At 48.1% G+C, this 22136-nt stretch overlaps 1 protein-coding gene and 1 long non-coding RNA gene across 2 annotated transcripts in view; both read left to right on the top strand.

Annotated features, from left to right (window-relative positions):
* LOC125759280 (uncharacterized) overlaps positions 1 to 22136 on the top strand; it is a 104140-nt gene that overhangs the window by 4803 nt on the left and 77201 nt on the right. The gene's annotated exons all lie outside the window — the stretch shown is intronic.
* LOC119400677 (juvenile hormone acid O-methyltransferase-like) lies at positions 102 to 21940 on the top strand. Its single transcript, XM_037667692.1, has 6 exons — positions 102 to 315; positions 4364 to 4489; positions 13045 to 13163; positions 15124 to 15436; positions 15668 to 15827; positions 21337 to 21940. The coding sequence occupies exons 2-6, from the start codon at positions 4367 to 4369 to the stop codon at positions 21507 to 21509; spliced, it is 888 nt and encodes a 295-aa protein (XP_037523620.1). The 5' UTR covers positions 102 to 315; positions 4364 to 4366; the 3' UTR covers positions 21510 to 21940.

Raw genomic sequence — 22136 nt, 5'->3', positions numbered from 1 at the left:
TCCAATAGATTTCGCTGACATCTAACATCTGGTCCCGCCTGCCCCACGCACATGCGCACATACACAAGCTGGGGACGTCATCGCAGCGCATGTGTGCACCAGATATATACAAATAAAAACGTTAGGAATGCATGCCGACTGAATTGAAACCCTGAGCCTGTTTTACCGAAGCTCTGCGCCGTAAGCGCTACAGCTCAGGCGCGGGCTTATTCCGGCGCTGTAGAGTACGTCAGCACGTACCAGCTGCAAGCAAGCTCATTCCGACGCTTGGCGTGTTACCAACAACGCTGAAGTTGCGGGAAGATTAGCCGATTGGTGAGTTTTCACAACGCTGACGCAGTGCCACCGTGGTGCCGTTATGCCCTTCACATTAAATACGAGGACAATGATAACTGGCGGCAGTCAATTTCTGCTGTAGTTGTTTTGTAGATTTTCCTATACAGTCAGAGGTTTTCGTTATATAAGTAACAGCATTCATTGTTTCACCACGACCCTCCTTTGGAAGCACTGGCCTTTGCATTTAATGGCTCTACAAGGAGGAAAAAATCGCGCTGCCTGCTTTCTGCTTCTTTATTGTGGTCGCACTGACGGCTTTTCTGCAATGAAAGCTTGCCGCTTTAGTCGCGACTGCTCCGATATCACCGTTGCTTATCCTGCTTTTGTATATTTTGCATTTTTTGTAAATGAAGGTTTTCATGTTTAAACACTCCTAATGAGCTATTTATCACTTCTTGATTGCGAAAACGAGAAGTAAGAATTCATCTTGAAACGGGACGGGCGCCATCCCGTTCTACCTTTCTTCGTCCTCTTGTTGCTGCGCTGTTTTCAAGATTAATCAAAAACAAGTCGCCCAAATGTCTGGCCTACTAAAGAAGTGAGAAAGCCGAGCAGTGTTGTATTGTTAAACAAAAAATTCAGGATCCCTTGCCCTATCGGGAAAATGGGGACATGCGAAGCTTTGCGTGTCCGTGCCTGAGGTACTAATTTTCTTTCTTTCTCTCTTTCTTTCTCATAGAGCTAATGCTCTCTCTCAACTGTTTCCTTCATTCATGCCGGGACTTGAACCTTCATCCACGCGCTAAGCAGCGCAACAGTTCAGTTGCTACAGGCAACAACGACGGTCATATCTTTCATATCAATGCAACGATGAAATGTGGCGACGTTAAATTACAAGTGACATTGATAAAGCATCAACATTTCCACATCAGAAAAAGCTGATCGCCGAGAAGCCCATAATTGGGAGAGCATCATTTAATGGAAATCGGTTCATTCAAATATGCTTATGAACTGAGCACCTTAAAGGGCCGTATTTCTGTACACTCGCCTGCGCAAGGTTACTCGCGTACGACGGCTGCGACGGCGCCGAAATCTGTGAGTTATTAAAAGATTCGCTCATAAAGTGGGACGTATTTGTTACATTCTCGACTTCAGAGGATCGCATATAATCTAAACTTGCTTGCACCTGATGAACAGCAGTACTTTTCACGCGGAAAAGGCTGTCGGAACAACATTAATTTGAAGCTGATGAATGCGGCTGATACTCGTAGGAATCAGCACCTAAATATGAGCTTGTAGTTCGTCACGTATCCGTGGCACCCTTCACATTTTCCATGTTTGCCCGGCGTAGATGCCCTTTGGCTCGACAATACGCTCCAACATCGCAATGTCAAAAAGCAAGGGGAATGCGTCAGGGGCGGTGGTCGTTTTGACCCTGCCTTTGGGACGTGTTGACTTATGGGCGTAGGCATGCTAACGGTCTGCGTATCCCAGTAAAGCTGTTTTAAATCATATTTTCCCTCAGGTTTCAGAACCGTATTTGCCGTTTTCTTCTTCTGCCTGCATAAAATCCTAAACTACAAGTACATGTATTGAGACGTAATTGTTGTGGCAAGGCGGCAAGACAACTTGACTAAAATACATCGCGGTGATAACGTAGATCTAACTATAGCTCGCGGAGACTAATTTCCGAGCCTTAAAAGCAACACAGAGCATCAAACCTGTTTCGATCATGTTTGTGCGTATTCTTTTTAAAAGATGGTTATTTATCTATGGTTTTAAAGGTAATTGCTTTTCTGGCTAACGTAGGAGCATTCCTAATAATAATAATAGTAATAATAATAATATTAATAGCGTTCGCACATAATGCCTCGCGCATTTTGCGCTAGATTTCTACTATGAAAGTCACCCATGCCAGCACAAGTGTTTCTCTGCATCTCAATTTTGCCATCTGCGTTCGCATGTCTGAAAAGGCTTGAAAATTCTTTGCACATAGCGGAAACCTAAACGTAAGCTGTACGTGTGTATTTGTGTCGACAAATGACTGACCTATCTATGCCATGGCTGTATTCGACAGAACACACACTGAAGCAGCTCCTTGATCCCATTGTCGGTGCCTACAACGTAACCTAGGATTCGCAGCTGTCGACTTTGCTGCACCTGGCTATATTGCACACAGGCGCTCTAAAGCATTTGTTAAATATGTGGCACAATTTTACAGCCGGGCTGTTATGATCGAGGTTGGCCGTGTGTCGTAGATAGAATATTATCATCGTCATGAACCGGCACGCGCTCTCTTCTTTGTCTTCTCCTTCGCTCCCAGCACACGTGCGAACAGTTATCCGGCGTAGGATGCAAGCATCCCTTGCATCCTACGCTTCGCGAGAGCAAGCATAGCTATGCTTTGCTTGCTATGCTTGCCAGCTATGCTTGTTCTAGACAGGGGTGGGAAGAGAGAGATGAGAGGGTGAAAGCTTAGCCAAGCCAAGACCAGCTAGGCGCTCACCAGCTACGATGGGCACGCCCGTAGTGCCGGGCCCCGGAAATTTTTACCATTTGGTGTTCCTTTACCGTGCACTGATATCGCGCCGTACACGGGCCTCCAACATTGTGCCTCCCTCGAAATTCGACCGCCGCGGCTGGGATCAAACCCGCGACAATCACTTTCGAAAGTGTTCCGCCAATTTTTTAGCACATCGACAGTCCAGAATAACACGTATTCAACTAAACACTCGCAAGTTTGTTACTCGGCTCTAGATATCATGTCGCGTCACAACAGCATTTCTTGTTTCATCAATTTAAAGTGAAAACTTCAGCGCAAACCAGGACGGACCCCAACTTTTATAAAAGATGAGAAAAGCATTATGAGACAAGTGATCGTGATCTCTCTTCTATTTGTGGTCGGTCCTGACTTGAGATGTTGTTTTCACTTTAAATTTTTATGTGCCAGCAAGACCCTACCGTGTTTACTTTATCTCCAACGTTACCTAGATGAATGTTCATTGCTTCTTCTAGGTGAGGGAGTTTCTTCCATTGAAGTTGGTGGGGCATTGAGCAATCAATTTATCAACAGGACCGCAACGTTCGTCAACGTCCGGTGCTTCCATTTCAATTTTTGCTGAGTAACTTCATTTCACCACACCACCTAACTTTCGGCCCCCCTCGGCCGCCTATCCCATCCCTTGGCAGCGATTGCATCACCATTAGTTACATCAATATTTCCTACGTAATACGTCACCCACCCTGGGCCACCTTTTCTCTTAATCACAACAATGTTATCACCTTCCAACACGAAAAGAAAACTGGCTCGATCACGCTAAGAATATCTGTTTACCAATCTCGGCGATAGCAGCGACCGACCCAGCAGTGGATGGTAACAACGCTAAGAAAAATAGCAATCGGAGTTAGTCACGAGAGCCTACCGAAACAATTTACTCTATAAAACGTGTTTGCGTAATATGATACGTATTTACGTGATATGGTCTGGCGTACAGGAGCTGTACCTTGGATGTCATGAAGGAGCCTGGTTGGAGACAGCCCATGTGCAGTAATCCAATGCTTTGTAAAAGAGATTCATCGAAAATTGGCGTTGAAAACTTCAGTCTAGTGCTCGAAGACAAAAACTTAGCCCTAAGGTTGTTCCTGACCACGACCTTCTCAAGAGGGACGTCCTATGTTGTGCCCATTAGACCATGAGTTTCTTAGAGATCTCAGTTGCTCTTCTCTTCCTCTGACTCTCTTTTTGGCCCTTTATCCCTCTCCCTCAGTGCAGAGTAGCAAGCCGGACGTGCGTCTTGTTAACCTCCCTGTCTTTCCTTGCTTCTCTGTCAGTTGCTGGAAAATTTCATTAAGAAGTGATCGATGGGGCTAGTTTGTTGAGTCTATTCTTAACGATACTCTTAAATAAATATGTAGCAGGTGAACCATAATCTGTCTGAAAATATTCATAAATTTTCCTTACAACAGCATGCCACAACAGAACTACGGCGGTAGTCTTGAGCACATGTGCATATTATTTGCTACAAGCCTGTTTTAGCATTGCTATGCCAGCACATTGTACAGAATAAACAGTTTTCTTTCATTCAAGGTGATGGCCCTCAACAGCATGGAAGAGAATAAGCTGGACGCAGTGCCGTTCCGGAGTGTGCTGGCTCCTGAGATGTACGCAGAAAGAAACGCTCATACCTGCGACCTTTCGCTAGATCTATTCCAGGTGAATATGTTGTCTTTGAGATCTTTATTTTATTGCGATAGCAATTATATGGACAGTCTCGGCTGGAAAATGCCCCTCCCCGTCGCCGCCGCCACCGTCATTCACCGTGTATGTATAAATATGTATATATATATATATATATAGAATAGCCACAAAGAAAAATAATTGAGAAATACTTTCCGACGCGCGGAATCTAACGGGCGACCTCTCGCTCTGCAGCCCACCGCGTTAGACGTTAGGCCACGACAGCACAGTATTGTAGCCTGCTAACTGCGAGCTATTTATATACACTATGCACTCCGGAATGCTTTCTTAGTGGCCACATAGATGCGCGATGTGCGCGCGTGTGGCGCGCTGTAAAGATTGTCGCTCCGCTCCTGCGAACGCCGTTGCTCTTTGCTCTACAGGGCGTCGTCGCTTTCGTGCGCTTATCTCGAGGAAAGAAGGGGCAGCCGGTGGGGTGCTTCGCTTCGCTCGCTGCAGCGGCCGCGTTTGCGAAAGGAGCGCGCTGTTCAAACAGAAATAAGTAACAACTGTGACAATTACTTTGCGCTCGTCTTGTGTGTACCTGTTCCTTCGTTTCGTGCGTCCTGCTTTATGTTTGAGCTGTGCGCTTCTAGTGTCGAGTTGTGACGCATTAGTTGGCGCTCGTCCTGTGTGCGTTCTTTTCGTGCGTCCTTTGGGCTCGAGCGACGCGCTGGCAATTTCGAGCTGCTTTCTGTTCTTCGCGTTACATTCCAATTTATGGCTATCGCATTCGTTGCTTCGCCGTTGCGGCAAAACTGTGACTTTTTTTTTTACAATACGCCTCTCGAACATAAAACAAAAAGCACGTGTTAATAATTGCCGTTAGACAAACATAAACAGTGCCGTTTCCAGCTTACGCGTTTCTCTAATCCACTTACGCATTTCCGTATGCCGGACATCTGAACACGCTGGATCATCTAGTGGCTCTTTTACAATATTTCTATCGAATGACGTCAACTCCTCTGCTATGGAAGGCATTCCTGCAATGGGTGTCAAGAGCTCACACTCGCGAGGTATATTATCTTTGTTTACGTTCGTCTGCACCACGGAAATCCACCATGGTGGATTTTCGCTGTAGTGTCGGCATCGCAATCGGTAGGATCGCTCGAATGCACTTGCTAAACGTTTCTTTTCTGACTCTTGAAAAGGCTGCTGACGCTGAATCAGCGAAGCAAACCTTAAAGAAGGTCACAGTTTCGCCGCAACGACGAAGCAATGAATTAAACAGCAGCAAATTGGAATGTAACGCGAAGACAGGAAAGCAGCTCGAAATTTCCAGCGCGTCGCTCAAGCGGCAAGGACGCACGAAAAAAACACACACACGACGAGCGCGAACTATCAAGCGTCACAGCTAGACAATTCAAGTGCGCTGCTCTAGCATAAAGGAGGACGCACAAAATGAACGCACAGGTATACAAGCACGAGCGCAAAGAACTGGTACAGTTGTTAATTCTTTCTGAGTGAACAGAGCGCTCCTTTCGCAAACGCAGCCGGTGCAGCAAGCGAAGTGACCTTCGTACGCTCTGTAACTTTAGCGCGGACGTCGCGGTGAAAGCACAAGATATACAAATCACCTCCCTCACAAGAAAAGCGCGCGCGCAGGTGACCATGCCCTGCAGGCCAAAGCGCACCTCGCATGACAGGAAGCGCGCGCGCATCGCAACGAGCGGGAAGACGACCCTTAAAGCGCGCCCCTCGCGCCCTTCGCGCCATCTCGCTGATGACAAAGAAAGCACGCTGAAGTAAATGGTATATATATATATAGAGCTCGCCGTTAGCTTGCAGCGGAAAGACGTATTCAGGACGTACTCTTCGTGGCCTAGCCGTCTAAGGCCGCGCGCTGCGGAGCGAGAGCTCAACCGTCCGATTCCGTGCGTCAGAAAGTACTGTTCTTTGTGGCTGTGGCTTACACACACACACACACACACACAAACACACACACACACACACACACACATATATATATATAAATATATATATATATATATATATATATATATATATATATATATATATATATATATATGCGGGACATGAGGGACATGACGGTGACGGCGACGGCAAGAACCACCTGCGAGCGTCCATATAATTGCTCTCGCAATAGTATGTCGCTATTTTCGTCATCACCTAACCCACTGACCGTAAGGTTCGGTACCGTAGTTGCAGCATGTGTGTTTTAAGGCCCGCTCCACCGCATGTAAAGCTGTCTACTGCTCAGGAAAGGACCACAAGGCCGATTGATTGAGCAGGGCAGGGACTATGAGCTAGAGCGCCTCAGCCAAGCGCTGGTGATGACGCACTAGCGTTCTTCTTCTTCGCTGCTACTATTAAAACGTACGGACGGCCTACATTTATTAGGGAATATCCCTCTGTATTCTTCATTTGTTCTCTTTGTTATACCGAACAGCGTACACTGGTAACGAGTTCAGGTGGACGACACAAGACGCAGCAGGACATTTCGGTAAAGCACTTGTCTTTTACTCAATTCAAGTCATCGTTCTCATCCTCCGCCATAATCTGGTACCTTATCCAACGACACCTTGCTGCTTTAAAGCAGAGCTGCTCTGCTCGATTTTGGTTGTCAGTCGTAGATAGAAAATTATCATCATCATGAACCGGCACGCGCTCTCTTCTTCATTGTCGTCTTCTGCTTCGCTCCCAGAGCACGCGCGCCCATTTCTCCGGCGTCGGATGCAATAGGCTTCCGAAGCAACGCTTAGCGGCGCTGCTGCTCTTGACAGGCAGCGCCATCTCTGGCAGAAAAAGAGAAACTGGGGTGTAAGCAGCGCGCGTTTTCCATTCTCTCCACCACGTTGCCGCTCGCTTCTGTGCACGTGCAGAGCTCTCGCGGTGCACTTGCGGCGCCTCACAATGTACCGCTTGCAGTGCGGCTTCAAAAGGATTTTCAAGCTTGACTGGCACTTCCGAAAAGCGAACTTGATAAAATAAGAAAGGCTCGTCAATCACGTTAACGGTGAAGAGCAGACGATCGACGACAACGACGCCCAACTCAAAGCGAAATGCATTTCCCAAGTCGCGATTACACCGTGTAGGACGTATACCTCGAGGTAAGTCTCATTCTGTCATGTTTAAGATGAATAATGGTCCACATGCACTCCGAAATGAAGCCGTACACGCTATCGATGTTCTGCGGCGTGGACTACGAATCATATGATTGTTGTTTTGATATGGCATGCTTACAGTAGCAGCCGTGTACTTTCGTGAACAAACGTTTGCGGCGTGCGAAAAAAAGATTATACGGCCATGGCACTGCTTCCTGAGAAGGTTAGAGCCAAGTCCTCCTTGCCGCTGGAGAATCACCCGCCGATTAAGACACGGGGCAGCTAGCTGAGCTTTAACCACTGTGAAGCAAGATGAACTGCTCGCCGCGTTTTTTAGGCTCTCGCGTCATGCTTGCAGTCTCTTTTTATGATATCGACTTGACAGGCGTATAAAACCTGCTGCGCGAACGCGGCTAGAAAATCGCACAAAGTCAGAAGGTGGTTACTTCAAGGTTGCAATTGCAAAGCATGTATTAAGTACCAGTTATATTTGGCGGCTTAAATATATATCACCCTAACAAAGTGACAAAAACAAAGCAAACCTGCAGAACGATTCAAAGCTTGCTGAAAATGCACAGACGTCCGTTCCGGCGTGATAAAGCAGCCTTCCCGACGCGTGAAATGCAGGCGCCGAACTTCTGACAATGTGCCGAGTTCAGTTGAATTCAACCACCCCGCGCAATGCTAACGGTATAACGCGAATGTGAACGTTCAACAACGACGGGTAGGTCTCACGAACACGGGGAATCAAAACACAAAGTTGCTTAACCTACAACCGTAACTGGACTTTAACAATACGAGAAGACAGCGAGTAATCATTACTGTAGTCGCTGCGTGCATGCGCCGCGTTGCTTACCGATTCAGGTAGTCGGAACGAACGAAAGCGATGAACTCAGACAGCGAAAATAGAAGGCGAGACAGCGCTGTCAGCTATCCACGCTTGCCGCCTTTATTTCTCGTACGACACGCCCGGGAAACGGTACAGTTTAACACGTGAATCGTGTGCCTTGGTGTTGTCTGCACTGTTGTGGCTGGCCACTAAACCGCAATACTTCGGACCACGCTTGCGCTTCCGAGGGGTCGCTTCTGCCATCGCGGAAATGCGCAGCTTCGCACAGCAAGCCTCTCGGTTCAACGTACCCAACTGACGGCCCCCCAGTTACCCGCACCGAGAGAAGAACGCGTGCGCACGTGCGCTACCGCTACCATGAAAGGGGCTGCGTCGGCCGCGCATAAGGTTCAGAGCTTTCCGACCGAGCCGCAGCGCGGCTGGCGCGGCGCTGTCGTCGCGCCGCAAACATGAGCTTGGGTTCCCTATAGCTATGATGGGCGAGAGAACTAGTATGGAGAGATAAAGAGGGAGAGAGAATGAAAAAGCAATAAAGATAGAGAAATAGAGAAATTCTAGGCGCAAAAAATGTTCTTGGTGAGAGCAAGCATAGCCATGTATAGTATAGTATAGCAAGGGGTGGGAAAGAGAGATGTGAGAGGGTGAAAGCCTAGCCAAGCGAGGAACAGCTCAGTGCCCGCCAGCAGTGTCGTGACCCAGCCTTGGGCGACTTAGTGCCAGCTGCGCTTTTTTTGCAGCCATTTGGCACAAACAAAGCGGCAGGAATAAGCATGTGGCAGTGAAGCCCTGCGCACTTGACTGTCGCGCCAGAACAAATAACCTAATCAGAATATAATAATATCTGGCGTTTTACGTGCCAAAACTAGTATATGATAATGGGGCACGCCGTCGACCGTCGCGATATCTTTCACGAGCACTAGTATAGCAGAGTACACAGGGCTCTAGTATTTTGCTTTCACTGAATGGCGACTACTAAGGGCGTGATAAAACTCGCGTCTTTCGCGTCAGCAGCCAACCACCAGCACACAATATAGTAGGGGATGGTGGAAAGAAAATGCGAGGATTGCGATCCATATTCATCGTGACACCTCCAATCGCTAAGCGCTAAAGAAGAGTTTTCATTGCCTGGAGCATCGCGCGCCTGTTACGCATATATCAAGACACGTTTACTGTATATACAACCATGAAAACCGTGATAGTTCAGCTTGGAAAAAGTCGGCATATAGCATTTATACCAGCTATAGCACTGGCCGGGGCCGGGCCCGGCACTCGTTGAAGTGCATCCGCCCCAACCCGGCCCCAAGACTCAATGCGAGACCCGGGCCCGGCCCGAATCCAAAAAAAGCTCTCACCTACCCTGCCCGGCCCGACTGCAGATCGGGCCAGGTAGGGGCCCGAGGCAGCAATCTAGGTCCTGTTGCCCGAACATGGAATATGCAGCAACGTGTATTAGGTAGCATATATTTACGTTTTGTTGGCGCATGCTACGCTAACAAGTATACTTTAATCTACGGTAATTCCTTGTAAAAAAAAGGCATCACTGTGGTAACTGTTGACCGGACATACTGGGTACGATAAATGGTTCTTCGGCAGCGGTATAGTGTACCCGTTTTTTCTGCAAATACAATGGGCATCGTCAAGAGCATTTGGTAGCAGATATTGTAGCGAGAAAAGTTATTTGCAGCATGAGTTCAATTTCAACAGAGAGCGCAATAAGAACTGAGGAGTGTCACGTATCTCGGGAGCGCTTGCAACTCGGGTGGGAATGAGAGAGACGGGAGACGGCAGTGGCACAACAAACCCACTTTATCCAACAAAACGGCAAGGAATCTGCAAACACTGAAAATATACACTCTGAAACGTCAAACTCGCACCCAAACGAGATGCGGTAGAAAGCGAAACTAGAACTAGTCACAACTGAAGTTACAATTCAACTCTAACTCTCGTCCAGTCTGGCCACTATGGCTTCTCTGGGGCTATTGTAAACATGTCGCGCACCCTAATCGAAAGTATTACTGTTTGTATTGTCCGCTCGGAAGAAAGGCTTGGAGACGTCTCACAGTGGTCGTCATCAATCTGCATCCTTGCTGATTGCCTCCCTTGCTCGTACTCGGGTCGCCGTCTAGGTCGTCGTCTGACTTGAAAGGTTAGGCCGAACTGTGTCATCGGCCTCTGCTAAGTACCGCCCGGCCGAACCGATGCCGTGGTGCTCCGGGGACTGTCCGGTGGGTTACCGCCGTCCTGTTAGGAAGGCGATGTGCTGCCCGCGCGCCGGGAACTGCTGCGATGAGGCCGCTGCAAGTTCGGGGAGCCTCGCTCGGTGTCTACCAAGGTCGACGGCTGCTTCCCGGGCCTATCATGCTGCTGCCTCCAGAGCGGGACACCTGCTGCTCTTACCGCGAGTGCGAAGCTGACTTCCTCAACCTTCCTCGTATGGCGCTCCACCGAATAATACCCATTTCTTCCTCTGGGGTTCCTCACCACGGCTTGGGTTACGTGCCACGAGCCCTTCCCCAACCAATCGCGTGCGTTGACGTGGCTGAGACGCACATCATTGCAGAATTTTTCGCTCCTCGCGTACCATCGCCACTTTGCGACGTTTCGCACGTGCCTCGTGCCCCTTTACTCATGACAAGTAGTCGGAGAACAGAACGCTCTATTCACTTCGTTTTCATTGCGCTCTCTTTTGAAATTCAAAGCATGCGCTACCAACAAACCTAATCATGCACCCTTCCGGATTTGTAGCACCCGTCTTCAGCATAGTAGCACCTTGCCCCAGAAAGAGAAATTGAGGAAAAATTCAAATTTATCACCTTTGTTGTAAATACGCTAGCCTAGATAAGATGTGTAAGGTGCATCCTGCAACACGTGTACTTTTAGAAATACGTATAAACAGCCAAAATCAAGAAAAAAAAAACGCTATGTGTCATGGCATTCTTTCCATACATCACGCCTCCGCTTGCATATACATTCTAGTTTTTGTGGCATAGTTCACAGTTCATTTCTTCATATGTTATTGTGGGTGAAGTCAAATTATCAAGAGATCCCGCATGCAAGCACGCCATGTGCTGTGTGGCCGCGCTAAAGTTTCTTCAGTTGCTTGCGCTAGCCACGGGGGCACACAGCATCTGCCTTGCGAATTGTGAAGGCGCCGGGAGTCGTCGTTTTGAGACTTCCACCAATGGAACAAACTTCGCACGTTTCTGCATACCTTTGCAGAATGAACATGGCTGTCCAGCTCTTCCTTTCATTCCTCTCGTTCCCGACGGTCATGCCACTCTTCAATATAATCTACAAAACCCCTCTTTTTAAGGCTTCTGCTTGCAGGTTTCAGCAGTGTATGTTATCACGGTTTGTACTGTACTCTTTTTTTCGTATTATAATGGTGTATGCCTAGGTAACGAGTTTGTATCGGTAGAAGGTGGCGATTGGGCAGGAGGCGGACGAATATATTTCGATCTATTATCGGTGTTCGTTCCAGTTCAATTATAAAGGCGCGAATAAGCTTCTCGATGCTTACTCATTGGATTGATATGGTTTGAGGTAAGGGGACATTACCCGGCACGGAATTCGTGACTGTCTTTAATTGTGATAGCAATTATATGGACACTCTCGGCGGATTTTTGCCATCGCCATCGCCGTTGCCGTCATCTACCGTATATGTATGTATATTTACATAAAAGTCACAAATAAAAATAATTCAGAAGAAAAAATTTCCCAAGTGCGCGACCGGGTATTCGAACTTGCGACCCCTCGCTCCGCAGCGCGCTGCCCGGCGTTGGGTGAAACACACGGCACACGACACGTGGCGAAATGAAAATAATGCGACACGCGGGCCATGCTGCGTGGTTACCCGCGCTGCGTTTGCGTCGTATCGCTGGCCACCCATGCTAGTTCTCTACTTTTGTGTTGTAGTGCCGGGCCACTCGTGGCCAGTCGGCCAGGAAAAAAAGTGTCTCGTGGCTCGTGGTGGCGCGAGTTAGTGGAAATGCTTTGGCTTTTGTAGGCTTATGTCACACAAGCGAAGAAACGACCAGAACCAGAATCACGGTATATACGTTACACCTATACCAGAATCTTGGGGCTAAAATTATATCGCAAACGCACAAGGCACCCACGAAGAAAAGAGACGTACGACAGAAGCGCTGACGGCTTTGTGCTTTCATACGCCAGTGCATATATAAGCCCAAGGCAACCTTAGCGCACATGCTGACACAACAATAGCTCTAAACCAAAACGTGTAAGAAGGATGCAGGCCAGTGACAGGGTCAGCATCACAAAGAACATGCGTTTGTGATAGAGGTCATGACAGTGAACAGTGACAAGATTGTTGAGCTGTTATGGCTTTTAATAATACCAGGTCGTTTCTTTTTGTGTAATAAATTAAACGTCTTCATATAGTCTCGCTCTTACAGCTAGAACTTTATATTAGTTCGTCGTATTTCTGTCGCATAGCGACGGTGTCTTGTTGCTTAGTGCTTATGTCGACAACGCCACGATGTATCTTCTCTTTTTTTGTTTTTTTTAAACAGTCTTCGAAATGGTCGAGTGGTACACTCCCTATGTCAATAGCTAATTCTCGCTGTAATAACAAATATTACGCAATTTTGCCGCAGGTATACAAGATGGCATTCAGGACACCAAGTGATGAAAGTCAGCAATTCCTAGACATTGGTTGCGGCCCAGGAGACTTCATGCGAAACTGGATTTTGCCGTCATGCGAGCCATGCAAGAGGTGGTACATCGAGAAAAGTCTTTTGTTTCTTTAGATTGTTGTTAGGTACATTGAAGAGCGCCGCGTTTGTGCTTTCTCGTCTTCGTCTTGTCCTGCGTTGTTTCATCGTTCGAATTCAGCATGTACCAACCAACCCAATTCGAGACGCTGCGGGGAAGGAACTACCCCTATGCTGATCCACTAAGTTATGGCCTGCAGAAAACTTTCTCTACATGTTTTATTTCTGTCGCTAGGCGCGTACTCGTTAGGGAAACCAACCAACTGAATTTCTTAAATATTATGTCATTATGAAAGAAGAAAAGAAAGCTTCTTGCTTTCATAAACGGAAGCATCTATACGGCCTGTACTCAATCGTCATTCAGAATTCATGTTATACTCCACTCAGCGGTGACTTAGGCATCCGCGCAGCATGACACTCTTGCAAACGAGTGAAGTGGACTCTTGTCATGAAGAAATGCTGGGAAATGGACGTGTAGAGAGAAGTGAGCGTCGCAATTTCAATCGAGAATAAAATGCTGCCTTGGATTCCTATCATCAACAGCGAAAAGAACCACGAGATTCCATTATATTTTAAAAACTTGGGTGATGTGTAACTCCTCTAAGCCTAGTTAGCACGAGCGAAAGCCGTGTTCCTTTAGCTCCGAAATCAGTCATTCGGGTGTCGCTTTGCTGCTGCGTTTCAGCAGGCAAATGTCCCCTTGGCGTGAGATTTCGCAGCCCGCCGTCTAGTTATATCTACTGAAGCAAAACTGAAATTTGGGCGTGTTGGTGATACATTCTGGGAGAAACATCTACTGGTTGATTTGAATCAGCCTGTAGCTCGCGATGAAGCGGACACACAGATGGCCCAACTAGCGTGGCATTCGGGGCGACACCAATGGCGAGACCACAACGTGAACCAGTGAAACAGGAAGGGCAAGCACCGCTGCGATACTTTCAAGAAAAAATTAGGAAGACAGAAAATGAGCCTACATCATTTTAAACTGATAACAATGCTCTTACGGGACTCGGATACCTCTAGCACCGCGATCACGTGTTCATTAACTAAAGAGAACGCGAAGGTCAATGTTTGAATTTGAAATGCGCCTTAACCTCAAGACCGGAGAGTCCTGTGCCATGGACTGCACCCTACTTTGTATTTTATGTAAAGTCTCTCACCACCTCTCGTAATTTGTATTTACCAATAAATACTTACGCTCACCTTCACAGACGGCTTTGAAGTGCTCCATCATGGCGACTTAGTTGCTGGCAGTGGCGTAGCCAGGGGGTGACACACCAGGACCGTGCCCCCCCCCCCCGAATTTTTTTGTCATTGTATACAGACCACGAAATGGCCTAGACCACATCTGCCTGCCCCGCACCCACTTAAGATCAAGGTAGCGGCAACGCCCTTCCCCCGCCCCGAATCAAAATTTCTGCCTACGCCCCTGGTTGCTGGAAGTTCAGAACAGCGGCATCACCTCCCTTTTGATTTTCTCCTTACGCTAGTTTACCTATCGTCTTCGATTGGTACTGTTGGTAACGTTTATAGGTCATTCGAGAACACAAGCAAAATTGTTCTTTCCTCTAGTGTCAACTTAAGTGGATCTGAATTGGGGTACCGGAGTGGTCCTACAAGAAAAATTATTTCTGCTCATGGTTTCAGTAAATTAACTACCATTAAATGGCATAAAAGGTGCTGCTTATAACTGCATGAGAAGCAGGCAGGAATACCATGATGGAGGCAGCTCTACACAGCACATTGCTTTTTCTTTTTTTTGAGGCAATGCGTGTGAGAGAGATCAGAAACAAGAATGAAAAGCTGAATGAATACCAGCGTTATCGCCTTTTTTCTCAATATTGTCTAAGTGTGAACAGTGTAAAATTGTGATTTGTGTCCGCACTCTGGTGAATGTGCCAAAATTTCTGCGGTATTTCGCACGTGCATAATGAGGCTCCACGGAAATTTTCATTTGCGCAGGATCGTCGCTGTCGATTCCTCGATAAGCATGATCGAGTACGCCAAGAAAAATTACGCACACGAGAAGATCTTATACGAACATCTAGACATTGACAACGACGTCTCGGCCTTCTCGAAGAAGCACGGTGCCTTCCAACGAGTGTACTCGTTCAAGACTCTGCACTGGTCCAGAGACTTGCACCGCTGTCTGGGCAATATTGCCCAGTTGCTGAGTCGCGGTGGCGAGTGTCTGCTGTACTTTCATGCAAGGTCATTTTTGTTCGAGTCCTTCAAGGAACTGAGTCACCTCGAGCCTTGGACGAAATATGCTGATGTAAGAGCGACCTTCTTCAATATAACAGCATCATATATTTATTCGCGTAATTGGTCGGCTTTGTGCTCCAACGAAGCGACGGGCTCTCGCCGTCAGCTAACTGTTTACTCTTCTTTTATGTTGGCCTGTTCTGTCTTCGCAATGTACACAATGAAAAAAAAAAGATATCTACAATACAGGAAACATGGCGTTTTTTGAACTGCACAATGCTGCGAACTTCACACTACGCAGGTTCTTTTGCGAGCCGTGCCGAAAAGCCACAACATAGTGAACCGAAGAAGCCTGCAAGACTACCTCTATTCAGCTCTTTCTTCAGCAGGACTGGTTCCTTACACCGCCGAAGTACTGGTCAGTCAGCAATGTGTCCAAAGTAAAAATCCCGGCACTGATGGTGAGCTTCTTTTCTTTTCTGTCCTTAGAACGACTTCTGCAAACATGCATGGATCAGAGAAATTACCCCCCTATTGAACCAGCTACGGTTAAATCTCTTAAACTAGATGCATACACAGAAAAGAAGTGCAACAGACTATGCGGTACTGGCAAATGGCTTTGTGGGATGCCGTGTCGATGGAAGGACGCATCCCAACATAAAACGTAACAACTGTTTATTAACAGAGCAGCAGCAGCGGGGCGAGCATACCGACGCTGCGCCCAGTCGGGTAGCGAAGGAATGATTACTTCCGAGCTTGGCAGCTTGGTTTCAAAGCCACCGTCGGTGACGTAAGCCTCCGGTGACGCTGCGGTGGCACTGTCCCTTATCGGAGGCGTGGTGTAGTATGAAGCCGTGTCACGCCGGGCTAGATAGTAGACACTTTTATTTGGGCGTACGTAACGAGCCCACGTACGCGGCACGATACGTTGCGTACGCTGCATGCGAAGCGCTCAACGACACTTTTAGTTCCCCGTATTGCCGTACCGAGATACGTTTGGTTCAACTGGACGTATGTTATTAGAAATAAAACAGCTTTTGGGTGCTTTTTAGCGCCCTCGCGTAGTAGCCCGGGTGCCTAAACGGATCGCCAGTTTGTATTTCCGCTAGCAGCGCAATATCGTCGCTCAAAGTAAAATAAACTCGATTTGGGCCGGCTTTGTTGCTCTCTGCGTTCGACGCCATCGCTGCCGTTTTGCTATCTGGTTCCTATATCAATCGAGATATCGCGAGAGCGTCACACCGCGTACGCTTCGCCTGGTCACGTTTACGCACGCCGCGTTTTTTATCGGGCGTACGCGCGCATCTCTGGAATCGATGCGTTACGTACTGCACATGCGCAGTTCTCTCCCGTGGCAGTGCTGCGTACGTGGGCTCGATACGTACGCCCAACTAAAAGTGTCTAGTGACGAGGCGGAGGCTGCGCCGGTTTGTGCGCAGTGTGTTGCCACATCAACCCCACCCCCACCCGCGCAGTACAGAGCCCTCAGGGTCTGTAGATATCTGGGAGGCGTACCAGACGTCCAGACCGTGTCGTGACCGGAGCGGGCTGCGACGTCGTCGGCTGTGGATGTATGCTTGTGGGTGGAGTGGCGCTGCCCGGTTCGTTCGCAGCGATGTATGCGGGCTTCAGCCGGTCAATCGAGACGCGGACGTCCTTCCCGTTCAGGCGCAGAGTGGAATTTTTGTTGTCGCGCTGGACTACCAGGTAGGGTCCGGTGTAGGGTGGCTGGAAAGGCCTGCGGACGGTGTCGTCGCGGAGGAAAGCGTGCGTGCACGATGAGCGAGAAATTCACCTGGGAGACGGAGTGGTTCCCCGTAGATGAGCTCTGCTGGTGTAGCTTGGATGTCCGGCTTGAAGGTGGCGCGAAGACCGAGGATGACGGCTGCGATGGCCTCGAGCCAGGTTGAGTCCTGGTGGCACATAATGGCTGCTTTGAATTGTCGGTGGAAACGCTCGATCATTCCGTTGGCGCAGGGGTGGTAACTGGTGGTCCTCAAGCGTTCGAAACCGACGGTCAGCCCTAGGAGCCTGAAAAGGTGCGACTCGAACTGTTTTCCTTGGTCGGGGGTTACGCGGCGGGGGGCGCCGAAACGAGCAATCCAGCCGGTGAAAAAGGCCGAGGCGACGTCTTCCGCGGTGATTCCCTCGAGGGGCCATGCCTCGGGCCACCGAGTGTACCGATCGATGGCGGTGAGGCAGTAGCGGTAGGGGCCAGCCGGGGGAAAGGGTCCTATAATGTCGAGGTGGACGTGCTCAAACCGACCAGATGGCTGAGGGAATGCTCCGAGTGGTGTCGTGGCGTGCCTGGTGACTTTAGCGCTTTGGCATTGAATGCAGGAGCGCGCCCAGGTGCGACAATCCCGCCGCATGGAGGGCCAGACGTAGCGGTCAGCCACGAGGCGTGTCGAGGCGCGTATGCCGGCATGGCTGAGGTTGTGGAGGTGGTTGAAAAGACCACGGCGATGGGACAGGGGTACATAGGGCCTGCTTCGTCCTGTCGACATGTCCCAACAGATTGTGGTTGTCGACCCTGGGATGGGGACTTGTTGCAGCTGAAGTGAGGACCTACCCTTGAGAAGTTCCTGCAGTTCGGCGTCAGTAGTCTGAGCCTCGGCGAGGACGTCCGCTGTTATCTGCACCGAGCTAATGGCTGCTACACGTGAAAGCACGTCGGCGACAACGTTGTCTTTCCCGCTGACATGTTGGATGTCGGTGGTGAACTGTGCAATGAACGAGAGTTTGTTCTGCTGTACAGGCGGGAGTTTGTCGCGACGTTGAGAGCAGCCGTAGGTAAGCGGCTTGTGGTCGGTATAGATGGTGCAGTTCTGCGCTTCAAGAATATGGCGAAAATGTTGCACTGCTTCGTATATCGCCAGAAGTTCTCTGTAGCAGGCTGGCAAAGTTGTCGGGGCGGTGGTCATGGTTTCGTCAGCGGAACTGGCGGTTGAAGGGGTCGTTTTCCGAGCTGCGAGTTTCTTGGAGAAGAACGCCAAGGGATGTCATGTGTTGTCCACGCGTTGCATGAGGCCAGACGCGTCCGTGAAGCCAGACGCGTCCAGACGCGTCCGTGAAGCTTCATTATTTACAGAAACAAGCAAAGTTTTCGCCAGAGTCAGAACAATGCCACACCACACAGTGCAAAAGGTAATGACGCCGCACGAGGCGAAGAAAACAAGAGGTACACGAAAGACGTACCTCTTGTGTTCTTCGCCTTGCGTTTCGCGTTATGACCTTTTGCACGGTATGAACCTACTATTCCAACAACATTTTTTTATCAAACCACACCGTACAAGCGGTGATATTACGTTCTTTCCGCATGCTGATGCAAGCTCTCCAGATGTTTCGGCCGAGCCTCGCGCAGTCTTACTATGCCCCGCCTGATCTCCCAGAAGTCTCACCAGCTTTTCAGCTCACCTTATGTAACATTCAAGTCGGTTAATATATCTAACTACATCAGTGGTACTTTCACAAGTGTGATGGTCGTTAGCACTTTTCTCTGCAGAACTATGCAGTAAACGGAGAGAACATGTCCTAATAATCTCAGATATCAAATATATCACCTAATGAGCACAATTTATTTTATTTTATTCAGGAAACTTGTCTACACCTCATTTCTAGGGCTTTCTGGATTGGAACGCCTGCTTAGTAGACCGCCAGTAAACCGCAACTGAATTTTGCTGCTTCCGAAATAAGCTTTTCTCTGGCCACAGCAAACCACCGCTGCGCGACCTGATAAACGTCTGCCAATATATTGCCACGCCCACTTCTTGTCTTGTTTTGATGTATTCGGGTTTGACCGGCAGGGACGGTTATCAACGCTCGACGCTGTCCGCGAAGCAATGTTCGAGAAGCTTCACGATTGTAGTAGATCGTTTTGTTAAGATTGCGACCCGCACGCGAATGTTCCAGCTTTGTCTAGAGATAATTCCGCCACCAGCGATATTGCTGGAAAGTTCGATAGCGCCTGTATAAAAGCCGACGCGCTTGACCGCTTGTCAGTTGATCGAAGGACGACGCCCTGTTCGCCGCTATCTTTGTACAGCGTGTATTGCTGTAGTACTAGTTCTCATTTTCCGGCCACAAGTTCGGCCAAATAAACAGTTTCATCTTGCAAACGCCGACTGCTGTCTTCGTCGACGTCACGACCACGTGACAATATGTGGCCACACAAGAGCCGCGACAGAAAGAGCACCAACGATAGTAAGATGTCCAATTTCCCTCCGCTTGCTACACGAAAAGTATCGCCACGGACGCATCTGCCACACCAGCTAGACACGCGGTGATTGTCCACGCTGCAACGGTTCACGGGATGCTTCGCATCACGACCGTTCTATAGGGTTCAGTTGCAACTTTTTGCATGAAAGCATAATTTGGCGAGTAGCCCACAGCAATTCGCGTCCTCGGACGTCGTTTAAATAATAAAGTATTTGGGAGTAGGACAATATGTATCATTGCAACTTGACAACATTGTAAATTTAGATGATTCCCAGCATTTGAGTCGTTTTTGAAAAGGTTATCAATAAACAAGAAAAAACTGCCCAATATAGCTTGTAGGACTTCATGTTAAATACATGAGAAACATAGAAACTGTTGAATAGAGAATGTCACTAGAATGAACAATTTGACAACTGGTGTCGGATACGTTGGCTTCTGCGACATTTTCACTTCGATGATTTCTCATCATGTCTAGGCTCGATCTTCGCCTCAGTTTCTTTCCCGTCGCTAAACGTCACGTGGTTTATGAATTAGGTAATTGAATCGTTTGTCAGATTGGAAAATAAAAATTAAAGTGTGGAAAGTTGGCAACATTGGTGGGAAATTCAAGAAAAAATTAATGCTTTTAAAGTCCCAAAGAAATGCGTGCGGCTCACCGAAAATGCACGGGAAACATATAATCAGATAGCAAATGAGGACTCAAACCAACGACTTAAGAAATGTGTCGCGGATCGAACGCTCGACCGATAACGTTTGATCCGGTCGCATATGTTTCGATAAGTGTCACACGCAGCCATCGACCGATCATGTTTGAACCGATCAGTGGCTTAAGGATTCTCGGCCGAAAGAATCCTGAAAGAATTCTAAAGGAATCCCGGAGATTTCTACGCATGCGGTAATTAGTCCACACAGTTGTACAGGTGAGGTTCCACCACACGGGATACCTAATGCCTCAGCACCACCCGGCGCCGCGTACAAGTGCGATCGTGCTACTCATTGCGCTATTTAAATGTTGCCACCCACGTGGCCTCGTATGGGCGCCCTCTTGGACGGCGCGCCGATGCTTACGCATGCGCCGAAAACTGCTGAGAATGTTTTGCGCAATTTTGAACATGTTTTTATGGATAATTTCGGGCGCAAATCTTTCGATACGGATATTCTAGTGCTTCTGCCGTGAGAACAATACGTCAGGGTGCATACGTCAAGCTTTCACGACTGCAACTAAGCTGAATATGTACTACGAATTCACCCAGCACTCAGCCTTCACGCAGCTACAATATTGAACCAGCCAGTATATGCAAGGGAACACAAAAGCCATCGTATCCATCGTGCGGTAATTTGACTTTGTAGAAGGCTCGCAGAACGTTAAGCGCTAATGAGTGCTTTAATTCACGTACTTTCGCATTCGACCGCGTTAAGTTCTTGTAACGTAAGCGCGACTTTGTGGCATCTCCTTAGATTAGATGCGAGACAACCTTTAGATGTCAAATTCGTTGCAACACGACGCGGTTAGCTCGTATGATTGGACATACCACTTGTTAAACCTCACGTTTCTTTTGTCGTCTTTCGTAATGTGATGCCTGTAGATGCACGCTTGTCACAGTACTTGCGAATAACGCAATTGCTTGCCACAACGTGCAAACTGTAGCAGGCATATTTAGTAATCCATTTTCGCCAACCCAATGCCTTTTATGTAAATTCTAAATATGTATTGCCACGAGTGTGACAGTTATCTTGCCCGTTTTCCCGCAGGATTATACCAGATAGGCAACCCGCTGTTCTCGCTACTCGACGACGAGGAAAGGCCTGCTTTTGTCGACGCCCTCTCGAGACACCTAAATGAGTGGCATGATTTGTACTGCAGAAGTGGCGGTCAGAATGTGTTCTCAGCGTTCCTCGTGCATGCAGTGAAGCCTGAGGAGTGACAACACCCTTCCTTCTTCCCCACATCTGTTTGTTTCAGTGCGAGAATGAGAGTTCTTTGTTCTAAAGTTTACTTCTGGTCTATGCATTGGTTTTGTACGCACTTTATTGATAATGTGTGCATTGGGCCTCCTTTGTATTGGGCAGGCTATAATACTCTCGATACTCAATTTTTCCTCTTTATCTTTTTGCATATTTGTTTATTTTTGCGCATCTCCTCTTATCTTTACTGTTTTCTCCTCTGCCCCCCCCCCTGCCACATCCGCTAGTGCAAGGGTAGCAAACCGGATGTGTCAATCTTGGTTGACTTCCCTGCATTTCGCAAGCACTACGTATACATTTGGCTAGCCAGCGAAGGCATTTGTATCTCTCTTACGGGACAGAGGAGTCTGTCCCTATATCACGCAAGGCGATAACTGCTATGAAGAAATAAATATATAAAACAAAATTAATTTTCTTGGTGGTGCAGGGTTTCGAACACTGGACCTCACGTAAGTGTCTTGTAGAATGCGAATACATATTAAGCACAGGAATGCGTCGTATCCGCGGTACAAAAGAAACCTAAAGGGATAACACTTTCTATGAAGGTTTCATTGAATTTCGTGGTAGTGGAATACAAATATCACCGG

The sequence above is a fragment of the Rhipicephalus sanguineus genome, chromosome 7, assembly GCF_013339695.2.
Source record: "Rhipicephalus sanguineus isolate Rsan-2018 chromosome 7, BIME_Rsan_1.4, whole genome shotgun sequence".
In the NCBI taxonomy this organism is placed as follows: Eukaryota; Metazoa; Arthropoda; class Arachnida; order Ixodida; family Ixodidae; genus Rhipicephalus; species Rhipicephalus sanguineus.
This window is presented reverse-complemented; position numbering and strand designations above follow the sequence as displayed.

What these genes read in the sequence shown, in the direction of transcription:
- LOC119400677 (XM_037667692.1), top strand. Translation starts at nt 4,367, where the DNA reads ATGGCCCTCAACAGCATGGAAGAGAATAAGCTGGACGCAGTGCCGTTC. An exon ending in CTTGGACGAAATATGCTGAT is followed by an intron (nt 15,437 to 15,667) that starts GTAAGAGCGACC and finishes CACACTACGCAG; the next exon opens with GTTCTTTTGCGAGCCGTGCC. An exon ending in TAAAAATCCCGGCACTGATG is followed by an intron (nt 15,828 to 21,336) that starts GTGAGCTTCTTT and finishes GTTTTCCCGCAG; the next exon opens with GATTATACCAGATAGGCAAC.